This window comes from Ptychodera flava, chromosome 10 (genome assembly GCF_041260155.1).
Source record: "Ptychodera flava strain L36383 chromosome 10, AS_Pfla_20210202, whole genome shotgun sequence".
Lineage (NCBI taxonomy): Eukaryota > Metazoa > Hemichordata > Enteropneusta > Ptychoderidae > Ptychodera > Ptychodera flava.
In genome coordinates this window covers 41744109-41765346 of record NC_091937.1, presented here as the reverse complement: position 1 = coordinate 41765346, position 21238 = coordinate 41744109, and the positions used below count along the sequence as shown (strand labels likewise).

Genomic DNA, 21238 nt, shown 5'->3' with positions numbered 1-21238 from the left:
GTGCCCTCTGTCTAATTTGTAAATCCCTTCCTTATCAATGGCAAATTTTATAAAAACAAAAAATGGAAATTACTCTTATTTTTAGATGTGAATGTTGAATGCTTTACATGTAAGAGTTGTGGTTCTGGTATCTGCCTGCATTATTGAAATATGTCATGAAACGTTTTGCATACACAAGGGAAGTAATGGTGATGGGTATGTACAGCTGTTGTACCAAACAATATTGTATTGACCTCAAAAACCTGTGTATGATTTCAACATACCCTATTAAAAAGGCTTATGAAAAAGCACTCTTTCAACATGTTTAGTTTTTATGTTGTAAATCTTTATTTACATAATAAGGAAATTCATCACAAGCTATAACACGTAATTGTCTGAACTTTCTGTTTGTGTGATTCAGATATTGTGTCATTGCCTGTGCTGTTGATGAAAGTATTTTCATAGTAAATGAATATCTATAATGTATGTACAAGAAAGACCGTCAGGGTTTAGAATTCAGCCAACAGTTGAAATCACAATGCAAAGCATGTAACAGTCCTGGATTAGCCTTATATAGAATATCTATTAAATATTCATGATTCTGTCACAGTGTTGTATCAGTGAGAATAGGACAGGCTCATAACAAATTTGAAAATGATAGTAAGACTGTTAAACACACAACAGAAATGTGATATCGATCAAAATAAATTTACCAAATTTGTAAAACTCTTCAATCATGGATTCATCCCTGGTGTTTCTTTTGTGACATATGCCTCTCACTACAGGACTTGAACAGCTTCTGATGCCACAAAAATTGTGATCAGGGGAATACTAAACACACATGCTGTCTACAAAACCATATTAATTGTGCCCTGACCACAGCCAAATGGCTACCTAAGTTTTAGAAACATCATGACATCTGACATTTCAGATATCTATACACGGTATGTGTCCGCAATGGTCTCTTTAAAAAAACATGGAGACAAGCTAGCTTGTATTGCTATAAAAATAACATTCTCTACTTGGTATCATACACCAAGATTACCCTACTTTCCATCCATTTCCATAATTCCAACATGGCTGACGGATGCAACCCATCTTGTATTCATCATAATTATTGTGTTTTAAACTACCACGTTACACAAAAAAGTATCATCATTAAAAATATTTTAAATAGCACATCACATATCAACCTAAATCAGTTGTCCAATGTCAAAGTTATGTACCATTGTAACCTTATTAGTAATCAGGGTGTTCATTACTTTATGATATGCAAGTTATTTTGTTAATAATTCCGTGATCCCCAACTGGTCTTTCCGATGGTATGTCAACCTAAACTCTTATCATGAACTTTCAATGCTTACATTCCTCCAAGAATATTACATGTAAAGCATCAGTGATTCCCTTCGCATTCCATCATAGATTACAATGATCATTTCCTGAAAGTGTTCCCTCTTTTGACTGTGAACTTGACACCTCTGTAAAAAGCTCTTTATTTAAACATGTAAAGAGCATTTCAATGAATGCATGCGATCTGAACACATCATGTGTTCAGATCGCATGCATGCAGGACTAGTAAACTACTGTACATAATTTATTTGACATAAAAGCTTTCAAATCAGGTCATACCATATGGATTCTATTTTTAGTGTGTACCAAAGACTGATGTTGGACCCCTGGAGGGACACACTGTAAATATTCAATTTCTGTCTCGTCTGATTATATTTTTAGTCCATTAATTTTAATTCCCTTAATTTTTTCGAAAATTGGAAATTTGAACAGATGAGATAAATACCCGTAACAGGTGATATTTGTGTAACCAGAGCTAACAGATCATCACCTCGTGTGCTGTTGGGAGTTGTAAATAAAAAGAGCTATTGGAATATAAACTACATCCTTAAATGGACCTATTTCTATTCTTAAAAATATTTTAAGGATGGATGCAAAAAACGAAGTTGAACACACTGGCAGTGTCTCCTATTTATAAATGGCCCAATGACAATTCAACGGTCCCGGTCTGGGAACACAAAATTATTTTTGCTATGACTGCACACTCTGTAGTCTATTGTGTATGCTAATGTTTTATATATATATATATATATATATATATATATATATATATATATATATATATATATATATATATATATATATATATATATATATATGTTGTGTTGACTAGCAAGCTTAGACCTCAGGACTAGCAAAGAAGACTGAGAGACTAGCAAACTTGGCAATGAAGGACTAGAAAACTACCGGTACACCAAAGGACTAGAAAAATAGACTGTAAGATGAGACTGCAGGACTAGCAAAGTAGACCACTTGATTGCTAGACTTACACAGATACTGGTCCAGGGACTACTGAATACTGTATGGATTTTTTAACTTTGATGTGTTTTATATGCTAATTTGCATTAAATATGGTTTATTTGATCTTTAATATTAAATTGATGAAGCCTCTGATGCGTTGTCAGTTTATTTGTCTGAAGATTAATTTCTAGCCTGGCATTCTCTGGTGTGAAATAAGTCTGAACAGGCAATGTACAACTGGCATCAGGTTTGTTGTCAAAGTTTGTTCTGGTAAGAGAATTTCTGTCATGTCTTGCCACCTTGCACTTTTCAATCTTTTGCCATCTGATAAACACATTTCTTCAAGTCTTTATTCTGTAAGTTTGTACTTTGTCAAGTTCTGTTCCATCGTGTCACTGAAACCGACACTCTTCCAAATTGCTGCAACTCAGCACTTCGTTCACTCTAGGCTGGGTTCCCAGAATGTCAACACTTCATCATCATGCATATGCAATGTACATGAAAATTCAAGTTTGAAATTCTCCAGTCAAAATATTGCTTGCTTGCTTGCTATTTGCCATCGACATTGTCAGGACAATTCAAGGATGTTACAAAGTTGCCGTCAACCTGGTCTTTAATGCTTGCAAAGCTTGTCAAAACCTGGAGAAAGAAGAAACAACGAAATTGGTAACTGCATGCTCACTCTGATACAATAAGTGAACATATACACAGACAAACTAAGATTAAATAATCAAAGTAACATGATAATTTTTTCGTAATTATTAAAAATATAATTATGAAATATATAAATAACTATGTTAATATTTCATCGGTGTTGAGTTTACTTTTTGTTTAGTAGTACTTGATAAAATCTATGAATGTGTATGAATTAAGTGTAACATATCGGCCAATATAAAGTAAAAGTACACATTTTATATACTTCTACTTTAAATATATTGGACATCCCAGCCTATGTTACATATTTCATACACGTTTAGTTTTATGGAGTGCTGCTACGCAGAAAGGAAGCTCAACCCTGATAAAATACTGACATGGTTTTACTGATATCAATACTTCGTAATTATAATATTAGTTTTTAATAATTATGGAAACAATATCATATTGCTCAGACTATTTACTCCTAGTTCCCCTGTACATATTATATGCGGATGTAACATTATTAGTGGTAGATATGCCATCAAATCGTCATAGTCAGCGTCAGACGTAGTACATAGTCAAGCAATACAGATTAGACTGAAAGAGGAGTTGTGTAGAGAGCGCCCTCGAGCGACAGCTTTTCCAGTCTACAATAAGGGATGGACCATTAGACCTTGGGAGGGGGGTGGTCACAATGAAATTGTGAAAATTTTTTTTACTATTGTAAATTTCTGAATTTTTTTTTTTCCAGTTGAGATTAGCTGTGCAATTTTTTTTTTCAGAGTAAATTTTCAAATTTATAATTTTTTTTCGTTCGTCGCTGTCTGAAGATAAAGAGGGCAAACGTGGTGCCAAGCACCACAAGCGGCCACGCAAGCGGTCACTGGGAAGAGGTCAGGAGAGGGGTGTCCCCCTGCTGCTGTTGGAGCTTTTGAAAATTGAGATTAAAATGGTGTTATTTGGTGGCACTTGGGGAGTATTTTTGCTGGGGGAGGTCAGGAGGGGGTGTCCCCCTCCTGCTGTTGGAGCTTTTGAAAAATTGAGATTAAAATGGTGTTATTTGGTGGCACTTGGGGAGTATTTTTGTGGGGGTGGTCAGGAGGGGGTGTCCCCTCGTGCCGTTGGAGCTTTTGAAAATAGAGATTAAAATGGTGTTATTTGGTGGCACTTGGGGAGTATTTTTGTGGGGGTGGTCAGGAGGGGGTGTCCCCCTCCTGCCGTTGGAGCTTTTGAAAAATAGAGATAAAAATGGTGTTATTTGGTGGCACTTTGGGAGCATTTTTTTCGGATTACACATCTTCCTCTGAAACATGGTCTTCTTACTCCTCAGTAGCTTCGTATAGTTTTGAAAATTGACTATTTTGGTTTCCTGGCTTCCCTTTCTACTGCGTGGTGAAATGCCTACATTCACCCACCAAACATCATGCATATCTCATGATTAACAATTGATTTTGACAAGCTGAGAAGCTAAAATAAGCTAAATAATATAGTGAAATTTGCATATTTGTGTTTTTAGAGCAATTGTTGCCCTTTTTGATCAAAACATCTATTTCTCTGTAGCAGCATGTCCAAATTGATTGGATGTGTATAGATGTGTTGAAATTTCAATATTTGTCTTTTGGGGCAATTTATGCCATTCATGGTCAAAAAATCTGTATTCTCTGAAAGGGCTTGTCCAATTTCTTTGAAATTTGCTACACAAAAACGATTAACATGCAGATTTATTCAGTATTTGCTATCGAGAAACTTTCAAAGTTCAACCCTTTATGTGTTTTTGTGTTGGGATTTGTTGGATAGATGGCATTCTATGTAGTGTATTGTTGAATGTTAAAACATGTGTTGCTGTTGTTATTTGAGGCTGTTTTTTGAGAAACAAGAATTGAAAATGCCTTTTTAAAAGCAAAATAATACATAATGACTTGATATGTTGTTTTATCATTATTGACGTGTTTCTACTTGTTCACCCATTCTTGCATTCATCATTGTAATAAAATGCTGTGAAAAAAATGAAACTGATGTGGCCTGCATCTGTTTACCTTGATCTTAAAAGGCAAATACAACTTTCTGTCTTGACAACCATACCATAGTTTCAATGTTTTACCTAGTGTACCTGCTTGGTTTGTACACAGGAAACAAGTAGAAAACAGGCTCATAATTTCATAATTTTCAAGTGATCAGAATACAAAAGTCCTGAAAAGATAAGATAATCACAACTTCCAGTATAAGGGATAAAGTCACTCTAAATGTATAAATTAAAATTAAAATGTGCCGGGAGGATGTATTAAAAATACAGAAAGTTGCTTACTGTCGGTAAAATCTAAAAAAAATTCAAAATTTAAGACTTTGCAGATTTTTTTTTACGCCTTTGTCTCTATTTATTTTTTTTTTATTTTGCAAACTTGTTTGAAGATATTTTTTTTTCTTAACTTTCTGCTCTGAAAATTTTTTTTTCTGTTTTGACCATCCCCCCTCCCAAGATCTAATGGTCCGTCCCTAAATATACTAGTATATGTGTGCGGTCTGTACAGCCAAAGCATTTGATCGATGTCTCTATAACTTAAACTGAGCCACTTCAGTCGTCGTTGCATTACGGTTATTGAAGTGTCAATCAGAGCTTTGCTCCTTGTTTGATGACGTCATCTCAATTACTCTGATGATGTCATAGAACAGAGCAACACCTTGTCATTTCAGGCAAGGCATGTGCGAACTTCGATAATATGCATTGTCATGTTGAAATTTTGCATGTAATATCAAAGGGAGCGAAGTCTCCAACGTTTTCTTGTTATTTGTTCGTTTGCCCATTTCTTTACAATACATGGAGTAAATAAATAGATGGAATAGTTGATAACAATGGCTTGTTTTCTTTGTTAGATTTTTTCAACTACATGTATCTCTTCTGTATGTTTTTATTTGCATTTTTTTGGGTGTCATTTGCTGCTCCTGTTGTCTTCAGTGACCCCTGCTTTAAAAGGGTTGTAACGAATAAATAAATAAATAAATAAATAAATAAAAATACGGCTGAAAAATTACGATGAATATGTTTGATCAAAGTAAAAGCGATTAATATCATAAATTGTAAAATAAAAGTCAGAACTGCACGCACACTCTGCCCGAACTATCTCTCCGCCAGGACAAATACATTCACCTGTACTTGTATACTGGTATACGTATGAACACATTTCATGTTTAATAATAACAAAGTGTCGTGTTCATATCATAACACTGTCATGTTATCTTAATACATAGTAAATACGTACTGGATCATCAATAATAATCCTAGGTGGTGTTGCAATGACATAATCTTCACCATCATGAGTGTAGCATGCATTTGAACTTGTGTTATGTCGATGACTCGTTGACATCCCCTGTCGAAATGAAACAAAATAAGCCCAGTGTGTTCACAAGTATTGAACAATATTAATGTTTTATGATATATATTACTTCGATCATTAGCTCTAAGACTCGTTAAACACAACACTGGTTACTATGCCAACCCTCTCATTAAGGTAACATGTGCCCCGAAATTTAAAGGCATAAACTTTCGCTCACTTTCCATATACCATGCCTTTCCAAAATTTGGAATAAAAATCAGAATGTGTCCTCGCAAAATATCGCACTGAAGAAACAAGTATTAACCGACACTTGGAATTCAAAATGACCAGCATTCCAGTCATAACTTTACGGGGGAGGCGAGGGAATTAAATTTCCGATTTTCACAAAAATATAGGCGAAAGATTTAGTTCCTCCATGAGCTTCTAAATGACTCCCCACCAGTGGTAGACCAGAGTCAGAATATCTGTCCCCGAGGCGCATTCTACCCTACAATGCAATCCTCTGCTCCATTCAACTATGGATGATTTTCAGGACTACACGTATCTTTTTTATGTGTACAATATTTCTTTAATCTCTGTCACTTTAATTTGCTTGCCGATGAAATTGATGGATTGATTATGGTAAACAATGTCTTGTTTACAGAGACTTTCCAAACATAAACATCATAAGATTAATTAAGCAATAAAGCACACCCAGCGATGGTATGTATACCACGAGATTTTGACAAGTTCACGACATAGCGAGTGCATATATAAATCGAGTGGTATACTGTCGCTGGGTGTGATTTATTGCTATTATATCATAACAGTATATTGAAATTCTCGCATAGAACGCCAAAAAAAGGATTTTGGCTCTTGCCGAGAGGTCGCGTGTGTGGCAGCCGTGGCATATCGCCAATATTACCACAGTTCTTTTCGCGTCTCGACCAATCAGATCCCTGCATTTTCGCGTTCAATATACTGGTATGATATAATGTCCCATAAAAACGTGTCTTATGATTCTTACTGTATAGCAAGTCTGATATAACCTGATCACAATCAAATCTAAGAGTAACTTTTATGATGATTTCTCACCGCTGTACTTGAAATAAATTCCATTCTTGTCATTTCACGTATGTGTTTCTTCCTTTTGATGGCATTTCGCATCTACGGAAAAGAAAACAATATCTATTTTAAACTCATTAATTCTCGATTATCAGCACATCGCTGAATATTCAAAACTCATTATTATTGAATTTTTGACTTGCGAATAATAAAGTAGCGTCAAAAGAATTTCTGATTATCGCATATTGGATGGACCGAGCTGAAATGCACTGATATGTTCCGGATTACAAATTGTATTTGCGGGTAAGAATCTCCCGCCGGCGGAATTGAAGATGCCATGTCCTCATATATAAAGTAGCCATTGTGGGGCTAAAAAAGCGAAGGATTGTTTTCTCATTCTGCAGCGTATTTTGTGTTCACCTGAAAACAATAAAATACAAAGAAATGACAATGTGCTACAAAATGGATAAGAAAAAAATTAATATTATTAACCTTAACTAATCATACTACGAAGTAAAGTGACATCATAGTTTTTCAGTGGAAGAGAAACACTTTGGAAAAGTCCTGCTCAGATTTATGGACAGAGAAGTTTTGATGGTGTTGTATTTTCATCATGAACAAATAAGATGATTCTACACATATTTCATATTTTCACCTTGGTGTTTGTGAAAGGTTTTAGTGAATATGATATACTGTACCTCTGTGTTGAGTAAAATATGAAATATGAAAATAAACAGCCCCTGCAAAGTCAAAGTGAAAAGAAATAACGATAATCATTAATGAACGTAACTTTTTAAGTCTGAAGCAACAACAAATGTTCACATCAAAGATAGTGGTTAACAAAATTAAGAAGACTCAAATGACTTAAGACGATTGAAAGACGAAATTTTCAACATATTATTTTGGTGAAACTTAAATGAATTTCTTTATTATATCTAATGACAGTAGGCTGATGAAAATAATCATTATAGTTCATTATAATTCATTATTAATCATTATAATTCAGCAGTGAAAGAAAGCAAGCGATATTTCCCATGCGTTACGGTTACATTTTGACCTTTGACCTGACGTCGAAAACACAAATTTTACCTGCAGTGAGTTGAGAATAGTGAAGAGATAGAGAAAGACGATGGTGTCATTGTTTACAGCCAAGAATCCGAGCAACCAGGTTAGTCCTAGCAGAGGCAGTAACATCAGAGTACTTCGAATGGAAGCTCGGCTGTCAATATAGAACACAAACCCATTACATATCATCAATGAGAAGTTCCATGAGAACACAACATGAACGTTATACAATGGCAAGAAACATTCACTTGGTATATGGGTTCTGCAAGAGAACTTAAATTCAATTTAATGTGGTTGTAATGTTAACTTACAAGATCTATAGCAGACTAAAGTTATTTCATTCATGCTTGTTCCCTAGTTGAGGTACTTACCGATATGACATAAACCTTTGCGTAAAGAATCGGATTTTTGGATATTCGAATTTCATAATAAATGTATTTATATTGAATATCATCTCTGTAAGTAAACATGTTATTATAAGGATGTCATATTACTTAAAACAACATCTTTGAAAATAAGATAAATGTCTATAGCCCATATCTTACTTAATCTATGATAATCACTTGTAAAGTTCCATTCTACAGTATAGTACAACACAGATTTTTTCCAAAAGAATCCGAGAGTGACTAGTGGTAAGATTTTCATCCGGTTTCTTACCTTGCACTGTCTTTGTTGTATTGATTGCCATCTCTGCCTTCAGAAGCCGTATAGACAACTTTGACGACACAAATTAAGATAAACGTATTGATCTATGAGGAGTAATCATACACAGAAAGGTCACTTTTACATTTAATTCTGTGAAATTAAATATTCTTAGTTTTTTCTAGTTTGCTTACAGAATTTACATTCATATTCGATGTGGTTGCCACAGTGTCACAAAATCCCGTCAACGGAGTCGGATTTCTACGATGGAACGTTTACTTTAAAATCAATGAATAGTGACAGACCGAATATAATATACCTTGTACTAAACAAGTATCCAATTACTGGCATTATCGGCATTTATGAGTTTTTAATCGAAAGCAATCACACACAACATTGATAAATAAGATTTCCCAAAAATTGTTCGGGAAGTTCAGAGTGCATGAAGTTTCCTCTTATTCAACAATATACCTACCAGAATAATCGTCAGAACCGGCCCAGCAAAAAACCAGATGAGACCGTTTTCGTTTGACAACCAGCAACTGCAATGGTACACCGTCAAAAGAATATATCAGAGAGATTTGTTTTGAGCTTATTAAAAAGAACTTTGCAAATATTCTCTAAGAAAGAAAGCGATAAAATTATCGCAACCATAACCAGATACAGTAGTTATTGTGGGTAAATTCATCAATGTAACATTCACGCAATGTTTTAATAATAGATTCACCATATGGTAAGAATCTCGTTTTTAAGTGCTCATGAAGCATTTATTGCTAATGTGTTAAGACCACTCTTTATCACGTGACGACCACATACTTTGATATCCGTTTATATCACAAATAGCCATAGGGCAATGAATACGCTATAAGGGAAAGTTGTAGAAGGTGGATCTATCATTGTAGCCGACCCTTTTCGCCTTCCAATTCCTGTCGAAATCGTGTTTCCTCCACACAAGAATTATTTCGTGTCTGCAAAATACCTTCCAAAAGTTGTACCTAGGGTGCAAAGATAGGTTTGCCCAATCATGGTCCCAGATAATACTACTTTGTCATATGAATGAGTACTTTTGACGTCACAGTGTACCCAAATCCACCTAGCGTACTTATGCGTCCCGCAGCTGAGCGACAAACGAGCAAAACTGGGGAATGTGTAAGTAACATAACATACCGTACTTTCCTCTATATTTACGAGTATCAAAACATAAATCTCAATTATCAGGATCAGGGTAATCGTATGTGCTTAAATATATAAATATGCATACATACACACTAACCTTTGACCTCCGCCGTAGTCTTTCCACCCGACGGCAATTGTTACACTCACAATAAGTGCTGGTAAGCCTGTTGAATAATGAAAACGATGCTTAATCATCTTTTTTGGTTAACATCGAGATTTATTTTTTCTTCATTCATCACAAAGTTGATGCTTTTCAGCGTATAACAGGCCATCATTCAAATAGCTATCAATAAATCTTTGAACCTTGTTAAATAAATAAATATGATTATGAATATGTTAATTACCCCAGCTAATAAGGTAGTAATATATCATCCAGCTAATTTCACTTCCATAAACACGGACAACTTGTCGATACAACTGTAAACCTTCTACAAGCATCCATAGGAACATGGCCGTGGCGAAATAGTGGATCACTGCAGCTGATACTTTGCACAAAATCTAATACATGTAGTAAATGGTGTATGGTGATTAATGTGTTAAATAACAGTGTTTGCGCAATAACGAAATTCGGAATTTATGATAAACCTTAAAGAAGTGCATCAGAAATTAATACAACGGATTTACAAACAAACTTCACTGACTTTGTACAGAATGTACAGATATTTAATTTTCTATCGCAAACAGAAAAATGAATTTGATACACATGAAGAAAGAAATAGGTGAATTAGTTTGCCTTTCCTTTAGAAAAAAGATTATTTTGTTCTCATATAATTATCTGTTTTGTATTACTCTTCATGCTAGGCACTTTTCAGGCAACACTGTGATAAATATAATTTGTCTCGGAAATTTTTTGAGCGTTCAGTGAGGTAGATTGGATGATCCGTCGCTCGAGGGCGCTCTCTACGTTCCCCCTCGAGCGACGGATCTTCCAGTCTATCAGTGAGGTGAACTTGTCATTTGAAAACTTTTAACTTTGTTGAACCGCAGTCCTATGAGCTGCTTATATCAATGCTATTGTCCTATTTATTTATTTTACACTATATTGAAAGTACCGTCAGCAAGTATACCTCCACGTAACGACCTTCTTCTAAAAAAACTTACTTTCTGATTTGTCATTGCGCTGCTGACTATAATGGTCAGTTGTAGAATGAACATGGCAACCAGTAAATTCTTATGAATCAGCATACGTTCAGAAACCATGGTGGACCTAAAGAAAGTGACATAATGTAAATGAGAAACTTCAGTAAAGCTTTGTTATTGTTCTTGGAAAACAAAAACGTAACAAACGCTCTTGTTAAAACATTTAAAACTCTGTATAAGGTTTCGTTCGTCAAAATAAATTACCCTTCCAGCGATAACCTTTTAACAGCCTGTAGGGCAACACAGACAAGGAATTTCTCCTTGTCTGTGATGGCAAGTAAGTCTGTAGAGGTCACCTGGTTTTAAGTTCTGAGGACCTCAAGTTTTGTCATTGTTCTACTTGTTATCAATAAAACTTGAATTCATGAAACGTTCTAACATCGATGGACAAGTATCAGCTGTGGCGACCACATATAAAAGGATTTTTTGTCTTTTTGACGACTTGACAAGCGTGTAGACAAGGGTCACACATTTGTACAGAAGTTTGAAGTGTTATTCGTTGTAAGTTACCGTAGGCAGCAATACAGGAGGAAGGCCACCATCAAAGCCACCAGAGAAATAGCGCCACCAATCTGACTTATGTAGCAGAGGATTTGACCGTGGTGCGGATCAAGCTGTCAGAAAACAATATTGTTTGAATAGTTCACTTCTGATAGGATTTAAAGTCAGAATCAAAATTAAAATCAATATTGTATGTCTCGTGAGACACTCTGTTTAAGAACTTTTAAATTTCGAAGCACTTGCTCGTTTTAAAACTCGCCCACTTTTCCGCTAAGGTGATTTCTTGTTCTTCTGTTGTCACAGATGCAATGTTTCCACCATACATACAGTGTATTTTCTTGAAACAATTCCTAATCAACTGTTGCAGCCTATATTCAGCTTTTCATAACATCGCAGTATTTATTTCAGTCATCTGCCATGTTAAATTACCGAGTATCCTTCATATTTCTGGAATTTTCCTCTTAGATGGAGGGATTTTCCACCACCTTTACCTACCTTAAAGGGTACAATCTGTAGAAGTATGGCAAAGTTGGTAGTGTGATCGCAATGACACGTGACCTGTCTGCCACTTCGACTTTCCATCCTACAACCAGTTGTTTTCCATCTCTCGTTTCTGCATACCGGGATTCAAAACCAAAATATATTTAAATAAGATTATATTTTTATCTAATTTACAAAACTTATTTATATTTATAATTTATATGATTTGTCGTCAATAATTCTTTTTTTCCCCTGGATTAATTAATGACGTTTAATCTATTCAGAAAACTTTGATATAGTAACCAGACTCGTCGAGATTTCCAGAAGTTCTCGTTATATGTAACAACAGCCTGCTGCTGAGGGTGTTGCTGTCGGCGTGTTAACATGTCCGGCAATCAGAAGATTGGTTATCACTCGTAAAATAGAAAAAATAAAATAAAAAGTATAGACTTCCGTATCTGTAAATTTATGGATGTCTACATAAACAACAGAGTTGTCCCTAGAGGAATAGCATTGCTTACATGTTATCGAAATCTAAGTATGAGCAGGCTGCTATGCGTTTCCTAGTGTCTTCTGCATCGTCGTTCTAGATGAAAGGAAAGAAAAATAAATAATGTTTTTTATTGTTGTAAGCTATAAGGCTTATTGGTTTCGTGAAAATGACATAAATCTGTGAAATTGCTGACGCGTTATCTATTTCAACGACCAATTCACGATGAATATATCTATGCGTTGCTGAAACTGGTTTGCCAACAGATATCTGCGACAACATGGTTTGCCTGGAGGGGCAGAGACGCGATGTCTGCTTACGTCATCCGGGCAGGTAGTGGTCTTTTTCGAGTGAAACTAACCTTCACAGTCAGCGAAAATGTAGCAGGGACGCTGATGACGTCATCACAGAAAGAGAGGGTCGTTGATAATACGTTGCTGCCGAGTATCTGTTTGTTTTGCCGATCACTCACCCCTCGGTACATTAATCCTATGGTTGCCATAGAAACTGAAACAAAGGGTAAGAAGCAGCATAAAGCAGTCAATATGCGCACACTCCTTCAAATTATACTTCAGTTTATTCAAATGTTTTAATGATATCTGGCAGAGGGTTATTGGAACGTCAGATTTATACGTTTTACTCTGTAGAGCCATTTTATATTAAATATATACCTCGAGATTGCTATATTTTCACGGTTTGCAGTGTCGACGCCAGGCATATTAAACAACAGTCTAACTAGGAAGACGATTTGTAACTTTGTGTAGGCGTAGCTTGCTCGAGTCTTATCGACGTCTTCTCCAGGCATACATCGATATATGTGAAACGAAATCTTGAAATCGATGTCATTAATCTCTTCCATGTATTACAGTCACAACACGGACAATTAATACTTTAGTTTGACGTAGTTTCATATTATTTTTTGCAGGCGTTTATCTAAAATGACGTTTTGATTTGTTTTCTCAATCATAACATGGATTACGTCACAAATCGTCCGTACCGTTATAGGTACAGTGATTATGATTGGTCGGTGGCATGATGAGTTCGATTGTGTCGTTTTCTGTATGAATATCATCTTCATCTTCAGCAACAGCGCCGTCAGCGGTCCTGCTTGGAAATCTCCATTTCCTGGACCAAGTATCTGGATCATGTGCTTCTATTTCAAGATCTGAAACCATTTAAATAACATCGCTATTTAAAATAGGTATGAATTTAATTGAAAAAATATGCCACAGCCAATAAAACTACACGTATCTCATTGTGAAATACCCCCTGTACGTATGATAAGGAGTAAAATTATATGGAATACCTTTTAAAGGTATGGAAATCGATCCCAGGGCCTAGGAGTGGCACATGTAAAACAGTGTGTATCTTTGCGTCAGAGGCGGAATAAATCTATTTATCCAGGAAATCTTAATCCCGACTGCTATGTTTGTACGCACATAGAGCCAGTCGACGTTAGGAACACAAAAACAACACGAGGAACAAACAGGCAGTGGTTTTGAACAAAATCAATGTACCCGGTACTTCATCGATGTCTGTAACTCAGTACATGAAAATATTCGTAGCTTGACGCACTTTGAACATAGCTCGTAACAATGGACAGTGGAAAGCCCATAGAACTACGTGTACAACTATAACAGCCACTCATGTAGTTGGCGCTCAGTGAAGATTTTTCCGATCAACAACTTTGACGGATGATGGACTGACCTTTTCTACCGCAATTGTTATCTCCCTCGATTCAGCACAAAATTTTCGTATGGACTGTTGATGCGGTGTTTACAGTGGTTACGTGGTGGTAAATCCTAGTCGTATTTACGACTGCTGCGTAAACAGTCACTGAATAAATTTTGCACGCATTTACGAGCACTGGATATAACTACCGTTTTTAATCGAAAACCGTCCGTATACGCGTATGACGGTTGTGACAAAAACAACACAAAGAATCTGGCGTACATTGTTACTGCATTACTTTGACCAAAAAATCACCCAAATGCCGAACGGTGATCATACATAACTCTGCTGCAGGCTTCTGGACTAAACGACCCCAAACCGACCGGGTCCCAGTCAACTGTGCCGGGCTCGACGTCTACTCTATCAGCGTCAACTCAAACTTTCACTCCAGAAAACTTTACCCCACAAACTGGGAATATACTAAATTTACCTTGAAAATATTTCAAACTGTGTATCGTATTGAAAAAATCTTACCTCGGCCACGGAGCAAATTAAAAAACCAACAAACCCCAACAGAAACAGTGGAATGATCATTAGTGTGCAAGGTCGCTGTATTATATGTCAGGGTGAAAAAATCCAGCTTTGAAATTTCTGGACGGTACAAACGGCGGGGCAGAATTAGACAAGATTACGACCAATGTGTTACCGCCAATGATACATAACGTACTGTTGATAGCAGGTAGTTCGGTGTCCAGTGAGAACACGATTCCGAATATTCTTATACACAACGAGTAAAAACTTATTATTCCTGCTGAGAAATACGACAGCAAATATTGCAATGTGAATTTCTTACTATCTTCCTCGCAATGGTTTTGCATCTGTGTCTATTTTATCACGGTCACCGGACCATTTCTGATGATTTTTACTAACAAAGAATCAGTTCACACTCATCGTGGAAAAACATTGCCAATACGTTCACAACTACATGAAAGATTACCGTAATCCCCGTTTCAAAGACATAGGAAATGTATAATGGGTTCATTTTGAAAAATCCCGAACTGCAGCCTCTGATTTTTCTTCTGAACAACTTCCCGACAACTTTACAATCACACTTCGGTCATCACATGACGGTTGTAACCGTGCATGTGCTGCCGCCAATGGAGAATCAAAAAGTCAAAAGTCAAAAGTATCGAAAAAATATCAATATCCAAGCAATGTAAAACAGAGTATAATTTTGATAAGGTCAATTTATTGTATATTATAAAAAATCTCCAGACCACTCGTAACAGCGTAAGATTATGATCTAACTCATTCGAATACTACACTCGCACGGGTAGGGTAAAAATATGGGAACTCAGATCGTTATATACTGTTTCCGTCAAGCGAGTCCGCTTATCTAAAGACGGCAAAAATGGTAAAAAAGACGGTAAAATGACCATAATTATTATTGCTTGTCTCTGTAAATTTTGCCGACTATTCGTTAGTAGTTGTCGAATTTCTTGAGTTTGTCGGAAAACTATTTCAGTGAATGACGTAAGTTTCAAGACACCCGAGTGCGAACGCAATATCGATATTGGGATAGCAAAATCAGTCACAGACAATCGAGGAAGAACATAAGAGTCTATTAATCTGCGATTTAATTCATCCTAGGTTACCATGAAAGTAAAAAAGGTAATGTTGTGCCCTGGTTGGGAAAGAAAAGTTGATTAAGTTTTCAAAAAAAACCGTCAGCTAATACTCGAACAATTTAGTAAAAAACTAGCTCAGAAAAACGTATAGAGAACAACGACATCACCGATCACGGCGATCTAGAGACCTTTTATCATGTTTCAGTCTGAACGGTCAACATTTGATGCTGTAATCTATGTCAAACAGTCAAGTGTCTCTTTTTGGTCAAATCCGACAGAGATGAATCAATCACGATTTAGTTTCATCGCCCCGACCCGACAGGAAATAATGTAGCTCATGGGCACCTGTATAATCGTGGCATGAACGTATCCAATGCCCGTCCACTGCATGAGCCATTGACCGTGCATCGCGAGCAAAGCAAACAACGGTTTTGGACGTCACGAGAGCATTTTTTTCGCAGTCTGTGAACGGTTGAGTGGTTTGGGTAGGCTGCATACATGTAGATCGGAATCGAGTTGATTTCGGCCGAAAACAGTTAGAAAGTAGTTTTTCGTGCTCCGTCCAAATTGGATCCGCATGTTGCCAGTTTTGTCCATGGTAATCAGCAGAGCTGTGATGGGAGGCCGTATAGGCCTAACGCCGGGAATACACGTCATCGTACGCAGGGCTAGGCCACAACATACTTCCAAAAGCTATCTATCGTAAAATATCGTACTGCAGGTCAACACACACATCACCCATTCATAGGCCTACAGGTACACATATCAACGAACAAAAAGGGAGAGGCAATCTTCTTGAAACCATGAAGTAGTCCGTTTGTGTCTGAATTCATTGAGGCACGTGTTCAGTAACCGTTGGTCAAGTTTTTTCGTTCAGTAGTAAGAATCGTTTATTCATTGTTGACATCGTAATCGATCCGATGTACACAACAAATGTTTGATCGTTTGCACCTTTGCGCGTCCCCTCGTGATTGGCAGCTGTTTGAATGCTTTCATCTATTGTTTGTTGGACGCTTCGAACACAGCATCGAAGCAGTTTTGGCATAAAAAATCAACTTAAAATGGAAAAAATGAGAGAATTTCGCCAACAGGGAGATGCCACAAGTATTCACAAAACGTAATATGTTGGAACAGTGCTTTAATTTACACCATGGTTGTTGAAAGATCCAGATTTTCGGGAGCATTCGTTGACGTTGTTACCATGTGCCACTCATGTTGGATTATGAATCCCCAGGGAGATAGGGGGTATTTATAGGCTCCCCCTGCCTTTATGTAAATATGCCTACTTTCAAGAAATGACTTTGAAAAAATGATCAAGAATATAGTTTTATTTTTGGATCTAATAAGATTTACAATAACTCAACCGATAAATAGACGATCTTTTTGGAAGAAAATGTTAACTGATACTGATACTAAATTGTGTATTTTGTTCATTAATATATCCAGCATTAGAAAATAGCGGTAAACTTTACAGGAAGGGCCTTTTTAACTTTTGCATTTTTTAAATGAATATTTGTTGTTTTGTGACGTCCGATATAGGCCAAAATTTACACCAAAGAATAATTTTCGTCAAATATACTAGTTTATCGGAAACCATAAACGGTAGTGGGAAGGCGTTCTACGTGTTAACTTACGTATGACATCTGTCGAGAGTTGAATATATTCACCGATTTTTAGCATGGATGAAATTTTCAACATGACTTGATCGATGGCATTGGGTATGTATGGAAACGATTGTGGGCGCTGTGAACAGAAGATAGAATGTTATCACATGCCAGATAGAGAAACCATTTGTAAATGTTAAATCAAGTATTCACGTCATCGTTGACAGATTTATGACAACTATCCTCACTGCCTTTTTCACCCTTGCGTCTGTCTAGATCTGTCTTTGCCTCCACATGTCTCTGTCCGTCTGTCCATCTGTCTCTGTCTCTCTCTGTCTTTGTCTTTGTCTGTCCTTCTCTCTCTCTCTCTCTCTCTCTCTCTCTCTCTGTCTGTCTGTCTGTCTCTCTCTCTCCCCTCTCTCTCTCTCTCTCTCTCTCTCTCTCTCTCTCTCTCTCTCTCTCTCTCTCTCTCTCTCTCTCTCTCTCTCTCTCTCCCATTTATTTATTACCTGTCGTAGGATGTCGGTTGATTGTTGTAGGACACTCTGTAAAGTGAAGAGAAAACATGATCGAGTTAACTTTCTTATCAGTGCATCGAATTGACTTCCTTATCAGTGCGTTTTTTCTCATTGCAATTTCATTATCATTGTATTTTTATGATCTTTGTATTTCTATTTTAAGCGGTACGGTGACATTTTATCGATGGAAATCGTTTTAGATGGATACATCATTATTGTTATTAGAAAATATATTCGTCAATTTTACCAAAATATCAGACGAATGCGTTGTAAAAGGAATTTAAGGCTCTTTATCGACACTGCTTACTTATCTTCATCACTAAAATGTTGGAAAAAGATAATAAACCAGTTCATTAAAATTTACTGACAGGTATTTCAAGACCGTCAGTGTTTGTAATTTTGTTGCTATGCATTTGCAATTCATCGTAACTAATCGCGTTATCATAATAACATCATACAAATTGATGCGCCAATAAAAGCAATACAGTAGAGCAGGAATTTTACAATTCTGAAAGAGGCCTATGTCGGTATAACAATTTCCTCCGAGTCTGATAGTGAAACTGGTTTCCACCGAACAAACAAACAAGCAAGGAAATAAATAAACAAATACATAAATGAAAAAATAAAAGCAATGCTACTATCTTCGGGCCACACAGGTTAAATTTATGGTATCTGGACAAAAACCAGGACGGCACTGAGTCAATTAACTGATTATGAGGGACTAAAATCTGATTAAAATCCGCTATCGTGTTACGGGCTTTTTTTTCTGGGTCCTCCCCTCGCTGAAAAAAGAGCGTAACACGACAGCGTGAAAGACAGATCCATCTGTACATCGGATTTTAATCAGGTTAATAAAAAATTCAACTATTAAAAAATCTAACAAAATAGTAATGAATTTAATTCAGTACAATGTATGGTTGGAAAGCACTCACGTCCGCTATTTCAAGAAGCACCTCAAAGTTACTGGATTCGTTAATAAATTGCAAATTTTCTAGCAAATACATGAACGATATTTCCATTCCAGTGCCGTTTGATGTCGTTGCTTGGAATCTCTCCCCGTTTTCAGGCGTCGCTCGAGGGTGGAGTGTGAGTAAGGCGATGAGCTGGCAGGGACCGACCGAGAGGAGCTGGTGTCGTTGTTTGATGTGGTGGAATCTGGACGGCCGGTGGTTGACGAAGTCAGAAGATATGGTGAAGCCAATTCAGAAATAGCATAAGTAGAACTGACGCTGGTTGATACGTCTGTTGTTGCAGAAGTTGTTGTGGAGTCCGTTGACCAATTTGAGTATGGCCAGACAGTCGAGCTGGTCACTGAAGCTTGAATAAAAGATATGAATAAACAGTGGAATGAGTGAGCGAGTGAGTGAATAGTGAATGAACGAATAAAATTACAAATACAGGTTTCAAAGCAGTTGATTCAATTTAAATCCTACTTTAAGATGCATTAGACTGCTTTCTCCTTATTGTAAGCATCACTTATACGTACTGTACGCAAAAAACATTGTTTCAGATTCAATCGGGTATAGAAGTTTTTCATCACTTTCATTTCCACATCGAATCACAAGCATTACAAACACTTCTAAATGTGATCCTATCGACCCAATTTGCATATGTAGGGGACTGGGAATTTCTTGACAGTAACCCCTTGACCTGACACTTGACTTGCTGAAATCTCAAACTTTACCCTAGCCCCAATTATGTCTTAGCTGCAAATAGTGCGTTTTATTTATCTCTATGAGCTTCCATCCTAAATAATAAGCACTACAAACATAACATTGACAGTCTGTAATTCTGCGTCCGCCATGTTCTAACCATCAGCACCCTCTTCGGATCAGGCCCCTATAGTCCCAGCCTGTTGGAGGGGTACGAATACGTGCCGCCCGAACGGGTCACTTTCTCACGAAAGAATCTAAACGTTGGTCGACGTCGACTTTTCATTAGAAAAATATCCTCAATATGGGTCGGTAACATCCGAAATGTCCCCAAGCTTTTATAGGAAAACCTTCACGTGCGATAGACTAACTGTAAATATTTCGGAAATTTGACGAGAATATCGCTACTGACGGGCAAATTTTGGAGACATATAATATTGGCAGATATACAGATGCTTTCAAATTGGGCGGCACTCTCAATATTGGGAGTATTCCAGGCACTACCCAGGTGTCTCAGGTACCAGAGGTATGCCTACATACGCAATGGATGTCAAGTGTGGCACAAGCAACAGATCTCTGATAAAAAATGTCCTGGGACAGTTATCGTCGAAAATTAATCCTTCGGTACCCTACCCTCACCGTACATACCTGATTCCATTTCTGTCATCTCACAAACATAAGATAACGTTTTGGTACATGATCCGCCGCGCCATTGGAAATCTTCGGATCTCTTTAGATAGGCACAGTATTCCGAGTCTGGGTAACCGTCATCCCAGTTAGTCCATATCACCGTGACGTTGTGATTATTCGGATAGTACCAACACCAAATTTCATCATGGTCAAGGTCGGCTAAACCGATCCAATAATCGTCTGGGCCAACTGCATCTATTATTCGTTCTATATAAGCTTGCTCCGACAAGTTGACAATATCCGCTAAATGGCCGCCATTTTGGAATACCTGTTGCTCACATGCTTCTTTGGCCGCGTTGAATGTGACTTTATGGCTTGTCGAAAAAAAGTAACATGCACCGTTATCGCCGTTGGAGTACATGTTTGATCCATTGCAACCTGTAATAGTGAAGTTATGATGATATGTAACGTGCGTAATATTGATGTTATGTTTTTTGAAATAGAAGATCGTTATCTCCAAATAGTATGTGTCTACAAGAGCCACAAAACCACATCCATTTTAATATTCATCCATCCATCCATCCATTACATACACATATATGTCTATACGGTCTATACGTACATACATGCATGCATGCATACATAACTTACAAACTTACATACAATAACGTACGTACATAGATAGATAGATAGATAGATAGATAGATAGATAGATAGATAGATAGATAGATAGATAGATA

The 21238-nt window shown here is 36.8% G+C and overlaps 2 protein-coding genes across 2 annotated transcripts; both read right to left on the bottom strand.

The window, feature by feature from the left end:
- Nucleotides 1-1750: 1750 nt before the first annotated feature.
- On the bottom strand, nucleotides 1751-12435 carry LOC139142828 (adhesion G-protein coupled receptor D1-like). The gene is made up of 12 exons (XM_070712992.1): nucleotides 12321-12435; nucleotides 11835-11938; nucleotides 11286-11391; nucleotides 10529-10682; nucleotides 10282-10348; nucleotides 9484-9550; nucleotides 9024-9115; nucleotides 8391-8520; nucleotides 8000-8041; nucleotides 7332-7403; nucleotides 6183-6290; nucleotides 1751-2928 (listed from the first exon to the last, which is right to left on the bottom strand). Exons 1-12 carry the CDS (start codon nucleotides 12405-12407, stop codon nucleotides 2839-2841), a joined length of 1119 nt encoding a protein of 372 aa, XP_070569093.1. The 5' UTR covers nucleotides 12408-12435; the 3' UTR covers nucleotides 1751-2838.
- A 387-nt stretch (nucleotides 12436-12822) lies between these two features.
- On the bottom strand, nucleotides 12823-19520 carry LOC139141662 (uncharacterized). Its single transcript, XM_070711248.1, has 6 exons — nucleotides 19149-19520; nucleotides 18208-18243; nucleotides 17729-17837; nucleotides 13793-13960; nucleotides 13157-13302; nucleotides 12823-12891 (listed from the first exon to the last, which is right to left on the bottom strand). Exons 1-6 carry the CDS (start codon nucleotides 19233-19235, stop codon nucleotides 12823-12825), a joined length of 615 nt encoding a protein of 204 aa, XP_070567349.1. The 5' UTR covers nucleotides 19236-19520.
- Between the last annotated feature and the right edge of the window lie 1718 nt (nucleotides 19521-21238).